The sequence below is a fragment of the Genypterus blacodes genome, unplaced genomic scaffold (genome assembly GCF_046128005.1).
Source record: "Genypterus blacodes isolate CSIRO-AG114 ecotype Tasmania unplaced genomic scaffold, CSIRO-AGI_Gbla_v1 ptg000180l_1, whole genome shotgun sequence".
NCBI classification, from domain to species: Eukaryota; Metazoa; Chordata; class Actinopteri; order Ophidiiformes; family Ophidiidae; genus Genypterus; species Genypterus blacodes.
In genome coordinates this window covers 302,501-316,149 of record NW_027466981.1, presented here as the reverse complement: position 1 = coordinate 316,149, position 13,649 = coordinate 302,501, and the positions used below count along the sequence as shown (strand labels likewise).

At 46.0% G+C, this 13,649-nt stretch overlaps 1 protein-coding gene across 1 annotated transcript in view; it reads left to right on the top strand.

Moving 5' to 3' along the window:
• The first annotated feature begins 11,976 nt into the window (after positions 1-11,976).
• The window catches only part of LOC143014102 (seizure protein 6 homolog), a 101,578-nt gene continuing 99,905 nt past the window's right edge, over positions 11,977-13,649 (top strand). The window contains exon 1 of the mRNA XM_076167892.1: positions 11,977-12,374. Within this exon, the coding sequence (XP_076024007.1) occupies positions 12,302-12,374 (73 nt within the window). The 5' untranslated portion in view covers positions 11,977-12,301. The remainder of the gene's footprint in view (positions 12,375-13,649) is intronic.

Sequence of the window (13,649 nt, the reverse complement as noted above, 5' to 3'; positions counted from 1 at the left end):
TGGCGTTCTTCATTCTGATTGGCCAATCATAACAATAACTGCAGCTCCAGTTATCTACTAGAGCGTCTCCCTCCTAAACGTTATGATGTGATAAGAGAGCACAGACTTTATGGTTGATGGACTAAGCTGTTGTGTGTAAACGGCCAAGGTCCTCCTCACCTTTGGCCTCTGGTGCTTCAGGAGCCTCTGCAGCTGAGCACTCACATTGGTGTTGTTCTCACTAAAATGAACGTTCACTCTGTTCCCCTGGCTCCACACGCTGGGATGATGGATCTCTGCAGGCTCTTCTGGCTCAGGAAAGGGGAAATCTGCGTTTTGGAACAGGATTTTAAATAGTTAAGTTTTGTATTAAGCCTTTAGATATTAAATGAAGGCAAATTGCAATAAATGCAGTAAAAGTGGCCCAACATCTGGTCCAGGTGAGCGAACTGTTCAACCAAATCTCATCAGACGGCAGAGCAGAGCTCCCAACATGGCCGCCATTCAACTGCTGTCAGCACAGTTTAGTTCAGATCCAGCTGCATGCATGCATGTGATTGGTTGTCCTTGCCACATGGAGTTGACCTGGCAGTGTGACGGCCTCAGTCGAGGCCAAACTAAGAGTCTGATCAAAGCAAACAGCCTGAAACTCCCCGTCCATATCACTGAGGATGACACGGCATCACTACAACATGTGGCTCTGTGACCACGTGGGCCTGGTGTGTGTGTCGGTGTGTGTTGGGGAGAGATGGATTAAGCGTGTAGTCAAAGTTATTAACACTTTCATATAATGTGGTTGGTGGACTTGACTGTCTGTGTACTGTAGGTAATAGATGGTGCTGCAGTCAAGTTGGCAATTGGATGCAGCTGCCTCCTGGCTGTGACAAACAAGACATCTGAGTTTATTAAAAGCTAAAAGCAACAATAACAAAAAAGTCTGCTCACAATTTAGCTTCATTGTTCATGTGTAGTATGAGGATGAATAAAAGACTGCTGTATACATCTTTACCCTGTGTGTGTGTGTGTGTGTGTGTGTGTGTGTGTGTGTCTCCAACAACAGTGAGCCTGTTACATTGGTTGGCAGTACGAGGGGCAACAGATAAATGGACCAGCAGATGTCTTCCAACTGGGACTTGGCAGGCCAATCTCAGAGCAGATTGGACCGCCATGCAGCAGCTGGTGGACAGAACCGGCACCCCACTGTCCAGGAGCTCTGTGTGACCGCGCTTCATGACTCACCCACGGGAAAGAAGAGGTGGGAGGGCTTCTGTTCCAGCAACAAACACACAGAGAGAAGTTAGGAGAGCTGAGAGGCTGAGAGGCGAGAGGCGAGAGGGGCGGGAGGCGAGAGGCGAGAGGCAAGAGGCGAGAGGCTTCTGTGTTTAGGACCTAAAGCTGAGTAGCTGTCGGTTGTTTGTGTGAGGAAAGGTGGGAGGCTGTTGCAGTGTTAACCAGAGGGCTCAGGAAGGAGTTCAGTCTCTTTGAGTATTCAGTATCATAAAGCTCTCATGTCAGTACAAGACTGGAGTCCAATTACTTCTGCTACAGCGTTATAAATGTAGTCATGATCCATTTATTTCAGTATGATCCACAACTTCAGACCTTAAAGGGAATAACATGAACGCTTATTGTACATCCAGATGTGTAGTTCTCCTTTATTTAGTCAGTAAGGTCCCATAGGAACAAGATGGCAGCAAGAGAGCAAATCCCAAACACTTACTTCCTCTTCTCATACTAGCTATTTCATGACAGTTTACCCAGAAGATGTCAGGATCTCTAGCTGTGGAATAAAGTGCTAAACCTGCATCAGTCCATTTGTATCAGCCTGCTGAGTTGTCTTTAATATGGCTGCCTTTGGTAAGAGGACAGCCAGCAGAGCAGATGGATGCTCAGGCAGGACGGACCTGCAGAAGGTCAGCTGGTCAAACCCTCGCTGCTCTGTCTTTCTCTGTCTCCCCCCCCCCCCCCCCCCCCCCCCCCCCCGCCTCCCGTCTGCCACATCACACCCCAACACACAAGCCTCCAAACCCTGCATGACATCAGACACACCTACACCTAACCATGCTGTGGGGTTTAGGGATTCTAACATCTTTTTACCTTTCAGACATCACTTTCTATTGATTTACTGAAGATGACATCATCCCTATGAGCCCTGTGACAGCGATCACTGTCTCTGCATGTTTAGTGAATCTGTTTGCTTTGGTTGGTGATTCAGCTGTAGATGCAGATGGATTTGAAACGACGGTGCTTTGACTCAATAAGGAGAGAATAAAACACATTTAATGAAACAGATGGTTCTCCTCTCCAGAATGCCTCACTTTGAGTTTAATAGTCTGGTGGAATAGAATCAGGCTGAGCCGGTGATGATTGGTGCTCAGGCTGATTCCTGCTGTGTGACACAGAGACACAGTGACATCATCACGTTCTAATCTCAGGTGTTTCTGCAGGTCGACTGCACGGTGCTGCAGAAACACCTTCACTCTCACTCTGCTGTTCTTGGAGAAATGGACAAGACAGGAAACAAAACACAGAGGTTTAAAGTGGAACCATCTGATCACTCTCTAGTTTAAATACTTGTGTATTGTCCTATGAAGTATTTGTCTTAGAACATGTGTGTGTGTCTCCATCTGTGGTGGTGTGTCTGTATTTCTATCTGAAGTGTCCTCTGAACCTACAGGGACATGTAAAGTAAACTCCAGGTGTTTGTCCTCCTGTATTTGTGTTTATCTCCCTGTAGCCCAGTTGCTCTTTGCCTGGAGTTTAGTTCTCCATCTTTTGTCCCAGGTTTTGCTTTTGTATGCAGTGTGTTTCTGCTGTATCTCCCTCATGATGCTGTGGTTGGTAGTGAACGTGCTGATGCCGGTGTTTAGCTCCCTTATGCTACTTGAAGCTTTATAGTTTCAAACCCAACAGGAATCCTGACCTCCCCGGTCTACAGCTGAACCTGCCTGACCCCCAGGAGCCCCGTGCCACATCCTGTTCAAGGAAACACACTTTGCCGTGTCTCTTGCCGTGGACCAGCCAAGAGCTATGCTGCTATAGGCTGCTGGGGAACTTCCCATGATGCACTGAGCTCCTCTCTCCTCCTCCCATCTGATCAATGCATTTCACTAACTCTACTTTGGTCCTGTAGAGATGGAGTCTGCTCTCATATCATTACTCACACTTCTGTTATCGTTGTTGCTGTGTCTCTCTGCGTCTCTCTCTCTCTCTCTCTCTCTCTCTCTCTCTCTCTCTCTCAACGGGTGGAGGCAGATGGCCGCCCACCTTGAGGCCGGTGGTGCCTGAGCTGGTTCGGTGTGTGTGTGGCCCAGTGCGTCCTCATGGGAGGATGTTGGCTCTGTGTAACTGCTCTCTATGTGAGGAGTGCATTGAGGTAATGTTTGCAATGATCTGGTGCTATAGAAATAAAGTTGAATGGACTAAATGTGGCATAAACAAAAGATCCAATTAGCAGAGAAGCTTGTGTCCTGTGGCTGTGATGACGCAGTGATGTCCTTTTCTTTCTGGAGGAATAAAGAGAGACGTCAGTGTGATGTTTATGATCTGGAGTCTCACTGGGCCATTGAAGTCACCATCTGCTGCTCATGAAACTTTATTCCCTCTGAGCACGAGGCAAAGCCCCACACACACACACACACACACACACACACACACACACACACACACACACCTCAGCCCTGTGCAGCATGATGGACGGTGTTAGTACCTGGTGGCTTTCTCACTCTGCCCTGCATGTAAATATGCAGCGTCAGGACTTCTCCACCAAGCAGTGAAGCTTTCCCATCAGGAGTGTGAGGAACGTTATCACCTCGGGACGTTTCCTCACGATCCACACCATCAGGTTGTGTGTACACTCAACATTATTCAGGTGTTCCTTTGGCACATGTAGGACTGATGAATAAATATCTAAACATAGCAACAAGCTGACAGGGAGAGGAGAGCGGCGTTGTGAAACAGAGCAGGAATACAATCAGGACATTTACTGAGCCCAATGGGGATCCATGTGTGTGTGACACGTGTCAGCATGTATCTCAGACAGGACGCTCTGTCTGAATGTAAAAACCCAAACTGGTGACACCAGCATCATCTCAGTAAAGGTCAGGCAGACAGACAGACAGACAGACAGGCAGCCGTCCTCTTCCTCAGCTGTTTACCTGCCAGTTACTGCCTGCCTGTGTATCCTGACTCATGTTTAAATATCAAGCACCTGCTGTAAATATTCATGCTGACTGTCCGTCCCAACAGGAGTCAGAGCAGGAGTCTGCTCAGGAGCATCCAATGAATAACTCAGGACTCCTCATGAATAATGAAGCAGCCGTGCTCATCCCCTCTCCCCCTCTCCTCCCCCCTCTCCTCCCCCCTCTGCCTCACTTTCAGGTAGCAGCTCTTTGTTAGCGAGCTGCTGCAGTGCTCTGTTGGCCGCAACAGAGAAATGCCTGTGACCTGAAGACGAGTCGGTCCACTTTGCCTCTGCTGTGTTAATGACTCTGTTTGACCGCTCTCTGACTCCCTCGGTGTCTGGATGACTGTAGCTGCCTCCTTCTGTCTCTGTGGCCCCTGGCTGCTGATTTTAATGGCTGCTCTTTGCTCAGCAGAGAGACGAGGCTGCGCTGAGGGAGAACAGGATTACCTTTTACTTTCAGGAGGCTGTTTATGGCTAAAAGACTCTGATTGCTCAATTTGTTCTCTTTCTCTTTACATACACAGCATTCTGCTGTTGAGAAACTTTCACAAAGAGAAAAGAAAAACCTGGCAGAATGCAGTAAAACAAACCAAGCAGTTTATATTTCTCTATTGGCCAAATCACAAACAAGTAATGAGGTTAGGACGAGTCAATACGGCTTCTTGACTATTTTACAATCTGCTAATTTCCTTTTCCCAGATGCTGCACTTTATTAAAGCCCAAAGGGAAATGAGAGAGTAACAGCAGCTAACACACACACACACTTGGGTTTGTCTGTTTGTGGACACTAACAAGTGTGAGGAAGAGGAAGGTGAGTCAGTATTTAACCCTCATCTGTGTTCTGCAGCAGCATGTGTGTGTGTGTGTGTGTGTGTGTGTGTGTGATGATTCCAATTAGATGAAAACGTGTAATGCTTTTATTCTATCATTTCTTCCTATCTTAAGTGTAATAAAGACAAACATTTAATCAACCACATGCAGTGTATGAGGATATTAATATTGCAGTTTAACAAGGAGTCACGTGTTGCTTCATAAATCTGATATGAATCAGGAACAAAAACCAAAAACCTGGATGTGAAACCTTAGAGAGGCATTCAGAGACTCGTTCCCTCTCCTGCAGCGACCAGATGTGCAACAGCTGCCCCAGGTGGGAAACACAGCACAACAAAACTACAACACAGCAACACTGCGTCCACATATCTGGACCTTCAGCGTCTCTAAGCCTGAGTTCTGGTGCTTCTCTCTGTGCTTGTGAGAGAAGTGGCCCCATCTTTCTAGCTGCATAGTGTTGCATATCTAAGGCTGCTGGTCTCTGTGGGGGGATGGTGAGACAGCTGTCGATATCTCTCCCTCTGGAGCTGGCAGACAAGTGAAGAGTCTCTAATGAAAAAGACATGGCTGCTATCCCATCAGCCTGCAAATGGCAGAATCCAGAGAATATGATGAGCAGCAGCAGCAGCATCACAAGCACAGCCTCTTCATTCACTCAGACAGTGGAGACGCTCACAATGAAGGACAAAGAAGTGAAGGAAAGACACATTAAATAGGAATATTAGTAGTAAATAGAAGTTTAGAACATACTTGGTGTTTAATAGGATCATTTAAAGGAATCTAGTAAATAAGACGTGACTTTACATTACATTACATTACGAGCATTTGGCAGACGCTTTTATCCAAAGCGACTTACATTACATTACATTACCACCCTTCGCAGAGGGGGGAGCAATTGAGGGTTTGGTGCCTTGCTCAGGGGCACCTCGGCAGGGACTCGAACCGGCGACCCTCCGGTTCCCAGGTCCCTTTACATGGACCTGATTCTAATGGACCCCCTTGTGTTTGTGTCTTTATGTTGTTATTTCCCTGTGTGTTGTGGTTCCATCCTAAATGTCACCGGCTCCCCCTGCTCCACATCCAGGCTTCACACTTTGGAGTCAGCGGCTGAATTATAATGTTTGAGGACACAAACAGCCTGGAGCATGATGGAGCTAACTCAGCATCTGTTTAGGGCCCCAGATCCACCAGGGACCCCCACCCCCCCCCCGCCACACACACACACACACACACACATGCAGGTCTGACATTTTATATCTTATTTCAGAACAACTATGCTATAATGTTTCTTTTGTCTATCTTTATTCTAGCATTCAAATATATAATCTATAACATCTGCCATGATAGATGATCAATAGATGCTGCTGCCAGTGTTTATGAGAGAAAAACAACACATTGTGGCTCGGCCTTGATGGAGGTATGCATTCCACTCAGTGCCCTTGTGGTTTTGCACAAAAATCCCAAAGCCGCTGAATGAAACATAATGATTCTCTTTATGTTTGGCGAAAGGAAGTTGAGAGTGACCCTGGGTTTGTGTTGTGTTATGTGTGTGTGTGTGAGTGTGTGTGTGTGTGTGTGTGTGTGTGTGTGTTACACTCACAGAACAGACTGATCTCTTTGTCCTGAGCACTTCATGTTACACAAGAGAAGATTGTAAATCCTTGACCAGCTTCTTCTCTCTCTTGTGGTGAAGCAGAACAGAATCCAGGTTCTCCTCTCTGTGAGGATCTGTAAAGAACAGAACGCTGGCCTTTAAACCTTAATATGAATTTAAGACAGCCGGATCAGATTGTTTACTGTCAGGACGGAGCGGTGTGATAAATACACACACACACACACACACACACACACACACACACAGCAGGTATGAGGAGGAATGTGTGAAATATTGTAAGCGTTCCTAGCTGCCAGATAACAAAGCTGCAGGTGAAGATAGTGTCTGCATTATCAAGCCTCTGCCACAGAAGGTCTGTATCACTCCAACAGGAAGCTGTCACACAGACACAATCACACACGGGTCGGCTGTAAATATGAGCTCAGCTGCATCTCTACACACGCAAACATGCTTCCTCTATGTCAAAGAGCCTTCTTATGGGACGGGATAGGCAGAGATGTGGTTCCATGATGGAGCCATGACAGAGCCATGATGGAGCCATGATGGAGCCTTTGTGTGGAGTCTTTACTCTCAGGTGTGTCCATGCTGCAGGTTCTCTTCCTTCCCTTCAGACTGAATAGTTTCACCCCCCCTGTGTGATAATGGGGGCCTCCATCAACACAACATGTCTCCTGTGGTGCCTGATGTGTGTGTGTGTGTGTGTGTGTGGCTGGTGGGAGGATGTGGCAGCTGAGTGGAGGATCTAAAGCTCCACGTCTCCCTTTGTCACCTTTAAATCACCGTCTCTCCCTGGACACCGGCCCGCTGACAGCTCAGCTCAGCCGTCACATCTGATCATCATAGCGTCCATGGGGCTTTGGTTTCATTCTGTGTGTTAGCTGATGATATCTACACAAACCCATTTCAGACAAACGCGGACGCGGAATTTCAGACTTAATGATGATCATCTTTAAATTAATACACACGCACACACACACACACACACACAAACACACACACACACAACCACATGATCGATCATGCCAATACGCTCATTGATCCTGGTGTAAATGTGAGTGTAGTGTTTTGTCGCTGGTCTTCCACATGAAGTGACTCACAGACTGAGAGTGACACTGGCGCTGAAGGGGGCGGAGTCACGGAAATTAAAACATTCCACTCATTCTTGATGCCAAGATACAAAAAAAAAAACATCACACATTAAAATGACTGAGAGGATTTGATGAGATGTGTTAGATTAGGAGGCCAATATCCACTTCCATGAGCTCACACAGGAGAGGAGGAGGAGGAGGAGGAGGAGGAGGAGGAGCTGGACCACGAGACTTCACTGTTAAGTTTCATTTCATTTTCATTCCGTGGTTGTTTTTCTGGAGTTTGCTGGACGAGCTCGTAACTTTTGAGGCCAAATCTGCGCTGATGTGTTCTGTAAACGTCCACATGGTGGCGCTGTCTGCACCAAAAGCTCATTTCATATTCCTACACCCAGGCCTCTACATTTAAATTAAATTTGTCACAATGTCTTTGAGCTATAATCTGAGTTATAGGCAGATAGACCAGCAGACTCTAAGCCATCACTCTGCTCCAGGTTGGGCGCTGGTTTGGCCTCAGAGAGCCTCAGCCATGCAGATCACACCGTCTGCTCCACACTGAGGGAGGAAAATGAGTCGACCTCCCTCCGCTGAGCAGCAACACGGCCGGCTGAGCCTGAGCCAGTGTGCAGGGCGAGCTGAGGATGATGTCATGTGACTGAAACCAAGTCAGTGTCACATCTGAGCCTGATCCAGATCCAGCAGTGGGTTCAGGAGCAGCAGGATGCTCACACACAGACTCATCTTCAGGCAGCTTCATGTTCCATTTAACAACACAAGCACGTCCACTGAAGCACAAACTGTTTATACTCTGAAGTAAAACCTTGATCAGATGTTTATTTCCTAATCCTGCTGTCCTGCTCAGCCTCAGCAGCAGCAGCACAGGGACGATGTGTTCCTGCCTCTGAAGGTAAACATATTCAGCCTGTCCGTGTGTAACAGAAGCAGCTCTGACGCTTTGGTTTATTAAGACAAATAAACCCCAGAGGCTGAGCTCAGGTAGAGAGGCCTTAATGTGCTGAGAGAGAGCTGGAGCACAGGTACACTCATCTGAGGGGATGGATTGATCTGTCACACACTGGGAGCTGCTAATTACTGTCTCACACTCCTGACTGACTCAAAACAATCAATCACAGAAGAATACGGCTGAAACAAGCGACTATGAACAAATCTGATCTTCTCCTTTGTGTAAGAACTCATGTGCTACATTTATGCTCTGCTTCTGTTTACACCTGGATGTTTTCACCAGATGTTGGTTGAGGGAGTCAAGAGAGTCCTGAAGGTCCTGAAGGTCCTGAAGGTCCTGATCCTGATCCTCTGGACCCTTTGAACATCTGGGATCTGAGACAAAGATCATATAAATATGGCAACTAGATAATCAAGACCTGCAGACTAAACTATCTGTTATGTAAATGAATATTATGGCTGCATTATAATGGATTTCTTCATTTTTTTCTAAAATCTAACATTTTTCTGCGTGCCCACCGGCCTGAAGCCTCCTGAGGTCAGAGCAACACAACTCCACCAGCTGAGCTCTGACTGAGTGAGGCACCTTTCATTTCATGACTAGTTTGTTTGAATTCAATACGAATAAGTGAATTCCCTGAATCCTGTGATATGAAGTCATCTCTCTCTCTGCCTGCCAAACCGTTTCTCCATTTCCTCCTTTTCTCCTCCTACATTGTAGGAAATGAACAGTTTAGTATTTGACCAGGCTGTTTGTGAAGCTCTGACAGAGACGGAGGAGATGGTTGATTGGAAAACGCAACGGACGGGAGGAAATTAAACAGACAGACAAAGAGAGAGAGAGAGAGAGACAGAGAAGAAGAGAGAGAGAGAGAGAGACATAGAGAGAGCGACATAGACAGAGAGGGAGAGAGAGAGAGAGAGAGAGAGAGAGAGAGAGAGAGAGAGAGAGAGAGACATAGACAGGCAGGGGGAGAGAGAGAGAGAGAGAGAGAGAGAGAGAGAGACATAGACAGAGAGGGAGAGAGAGAGAGAGAGAGAGAGAGAGACATAGACAGAGAGGGAGAGAGAGAGAGAGAGAGAGAGAGACATAGACATAGAGAGAGACATAGACAGAGAGGGAGAGAGAGAGAGAGAGAGAGAGACATAGACAGAGAGGGAGAGAGAGAGAGACATAGACAGAGAGGGAGAGAGAGAGAGACATAGACAGAGAGGGAGAGAGAGAGAGAGAGAGAGAGAGAGAGAGAGGTATATATCATATATTATTAAGTATATATTTAAGTATATATTTGATACTTAAATAACATGTTTCTGAATCCTCGGCTGTATTATGATGTAAACATATAAAGTCTAATCTGAGTAAATGAGCCTCAGTGTTCAGGTTCATGTCTCTCACTTCCTGTCAGGCTGCTTGTTGTTCTCCAGATCTTTGCCTTATTCCCTCAGAATGAGAGCCTGGATGTGATGCAGATGTGAGCAGAGCCTGTGGGAGCTGAATCCATGAATAGCTGCTCAGCCGTGAGCCCAAGGTGTGTAAATCACTGGAGAATGTGTTGATTCAACACGGTGTGTGTGTGTATGTGTGTGTCTGCTACACTGCTGTAATGACTCATCTCGCACGGAGGTGATTAAGAGTTGCAAGGATGAACAGCCGCTACAGGGATGAGCCTCTTTGGCTGCAGAGTCACAGAACGCAGCAGTGAGAGAGGAGAAGCTCTGAAACGAGCTGTCACACCAAACTAATACAGCAGGAACAGGAAGTGGAGACTCACAAAGACGCTTAAGAGCAACACTCAGCAAAAACATTTGTGACGCAGCGCAGAATTACATTCCATAAATCCATATTAATCCCCTAAAGGCCAGAGTCATGTTTGATTCATGAGCGCCCCTGTCTCCTTTATGCAGATTGAACTCTCAGGGCAGAAGCATGTTGATGAGCCGGTCACTGCATGACTAATCACACATCAGGCTCACTTAAGGACTGGAGTTCAATCCTGGTGACTCTTGTTTTTGACAGCAATTCAGTTAAATATTATAAATAGGAGGGAGAATGAAAGAATACATGAGGACATCCTGACCTCTTAAGGTTTGTTCTGAGCTGATTTAGATGAAAGCAGAGTCTCTCGTCTTATTACTTTGAAGAAAGTGACAATAATGTGTGAAAATGCTCATAAATGACTTTGATAAACCAAGATTGACCCTGCAGCCTGAGTGAAAACACAGAGGTAATGAAGTGATGAATGTTGTGTTGTGTTACAGGCTGCAGTTTAACTCTAAAACACATTACCATTTAAGGCCCAGTTTAACATGAACCCAGGCTGCTTAGGATCAGCTTGGTTTCATTCATTCGTATTCAGCATATTTAAAAAACAAACAAACACCAAACTGGATCTTTAGGGTTCTGGGTTTAAGAGGAAGAACATTTTTTTCATTTTGCTGATTGTTGAAGGTCAGATTGTGTTTACCTTCATCGTTAAGAGCTGAAGTGTCACCAGATACACACACTGATCATCATCATCATCCTCCTCATCATCATCATCAGTGTTTCATCACATTGCCAGCTGGCCAGGACACAAAAGTGCTGAAGTTATTGTTTTATTGTGCCAGCAGTTGAAGATAATATTTCTATTTCAGACTTTAAAAAAAACCATTGGCATATTGTTTTTTATTTTAGTCGAATATTTTTATTGAAGAAAGCATTTGACATGACAGTGAGCACACAGTTATGAGATTGTGTTTTTACACAGAGAGAAGAGAAGAAAAGAGAAAGAAAGAGAAAAGGGAAAGAAATGTTGACGGGATCAAGGAACTAAGGAAATGAATCAGGAGCAAAGAGACGAAGACTGGAGCGAAGGACTTCAACAGACTGGATCTATTATTGTTATTATTAAAATGATAATAAGAATAACTATTATTATTATTATTATTATTATTATTATTATTATTATTACTAATAGTAATAATAATAATAAAAATAATCATGTTATTGGTGATGAGTAATGCTGTTCTGTAGCAGAGTGATAATAGAGGAGCCACGTTGTCACGGTTCCGTTAGTTGGGTCCATATTGTTGTCATGTACAGATTGAGAAAGAAGAGAACTGAACCATGAAGAGGGGCGGGGGGGAGGGGTTGGGGGGGGGGGGGGGGGTATGTGTGATCTCCGTTGTATCGATTGTTGTTTTGGGCGTCACAAACTTTCCGCTTCATTTGGATTCGCGGTGTTCCATTGGCCGACGCTAGGAGCTGTCCGCGGTGCTGAATGCGCGGCGGAGCTGCCCTGAAGAAAGAGGAGGAGGCGGCAGCGGCGCTCACGGTCTCTCGGTCTCTCGGTCTCACGGTCTCACGGTCTCTCGGTCTCACGGACTCACGATCTCCTCCACAGCGCGTCCCTCAGACAGTCAGTCAGTCAGTCAGTCAGTCATTCAGTCTCGGTCCGTGTCGGCGCAGGAGAACCAAACTAAAGCTCCGAAATTGAGGCGCTGAAGTGGCGGAGAGGAGCGCTCAGCGTGTGTTTGTGTGTGTGCGTGTGTTAGTGTGTGTGTCTGTGCCGCGGAGCTGTCGGCGTGTTTCATCCTGACGGAGTGAAAGTGTTGTAAGCCAAGGACGTCCACCACACTGAAGCTGGAGAGGAGAGCACGATGAAGCCGCTGAGAGAAGGTCTGTCGCTCCTGCTGCTCCTGGTGGCGCTGCTGACGGACATGAGAGCTGAAGGTAAGGAGACATCTCCGCCTCTCTAACGTGTCCTGCCCGTGCTTGGTTCGCTCCCCGGAGGATGAGGAGCTGAAGCAGCTCGACCTCCTGCTCTTCGATCTGCTGTTTGTTTGTTGGTGGTTTCGTTTTTTTCGCTCAGGGAATTTCGTCTTTCCCCCCGTTTCCTCTCTTCCTTTTGTCAGTGCAGCCATGTGCTCGCTGTGCTTAAACACTCTCCTTTACGGAACCAAACCGGGGACGCGTAGACGGATTCCTGTGAATTTATTTAGCAGCTTTTTGTGATTTAAATCAGATTTAAATTCCCTCAGCTTTGACACGTCACAGAGTAAATCAATCAAAGTTATCAGTCGAACCTCATCTGAATTTGTTTAAATCTGTTCTGACAATTTAAACTTCTTCCTCTCCTTCTTCTTCTACTTTCATTTCCTCCTTCACCCCCAAGTATTTCCTTTTTGTAAAGAAAGAAACCTCGAGCAGCGGCCCGGCTGATAAAAATGTCATTTTCCAGCCTTGTGAGAACAGAAGTGCTCCAATTGAGAGCAGCTCCTCTATCTGCTGCTCCTCTTGTCACTGTGGCTGATAGTGTGTTTGCTGCATTATTCATAGAAAAAGACACAAAATGTAAATGATATTAGAGTCGTTTCCTCTTTAGACAATCAGAGTTTAAATGAAGACAGAAGATTTGTTTTATTTCTTCACTCCGAACGGATTTCGCACATTTCTCTGGGCTTTCCGTTTAAATGTACACACACACACACACACACACACACACACACACACACACACACACACACACACACACAAAGCATTCATGGTTTGTATTTATTGATATCGCTGCATGTAGCATCAGCTGAGGAAGTTTCATCAGGCTCAGCACCTCGGCCTGTCAATCATCCGTTAATTGTATGTGTGTGTGTGTGTGTGTGTGTGTGTGTGTGTGTGTGTGTTGACTCCACAACGTTGATGAATCTGGTTTTGATAGACGAGTGAGGCTGCATGTGTTTGTGTTTGTGACGAGGCATAATCACCCCCAGGCAGTGTGTGTGTGTGTGTGTGTGTGTGTGTGTGTGTGACAGGCTTTATCCCTTTAATTCTACTCGGATCCTGGCTGTTGTTGTGTGACTGAACGTGTGAAACAGGCATTTAATCTCATTAAATGGATAAATGCCTTTATTGTGTTGAATCCAGATCCTCTGAATTTGGATCCTGGTTCCTGTGAGACGAGCACAGAAGTTTAGAAATGAAATGTTACTGCAGGAACCACAACACTTATTT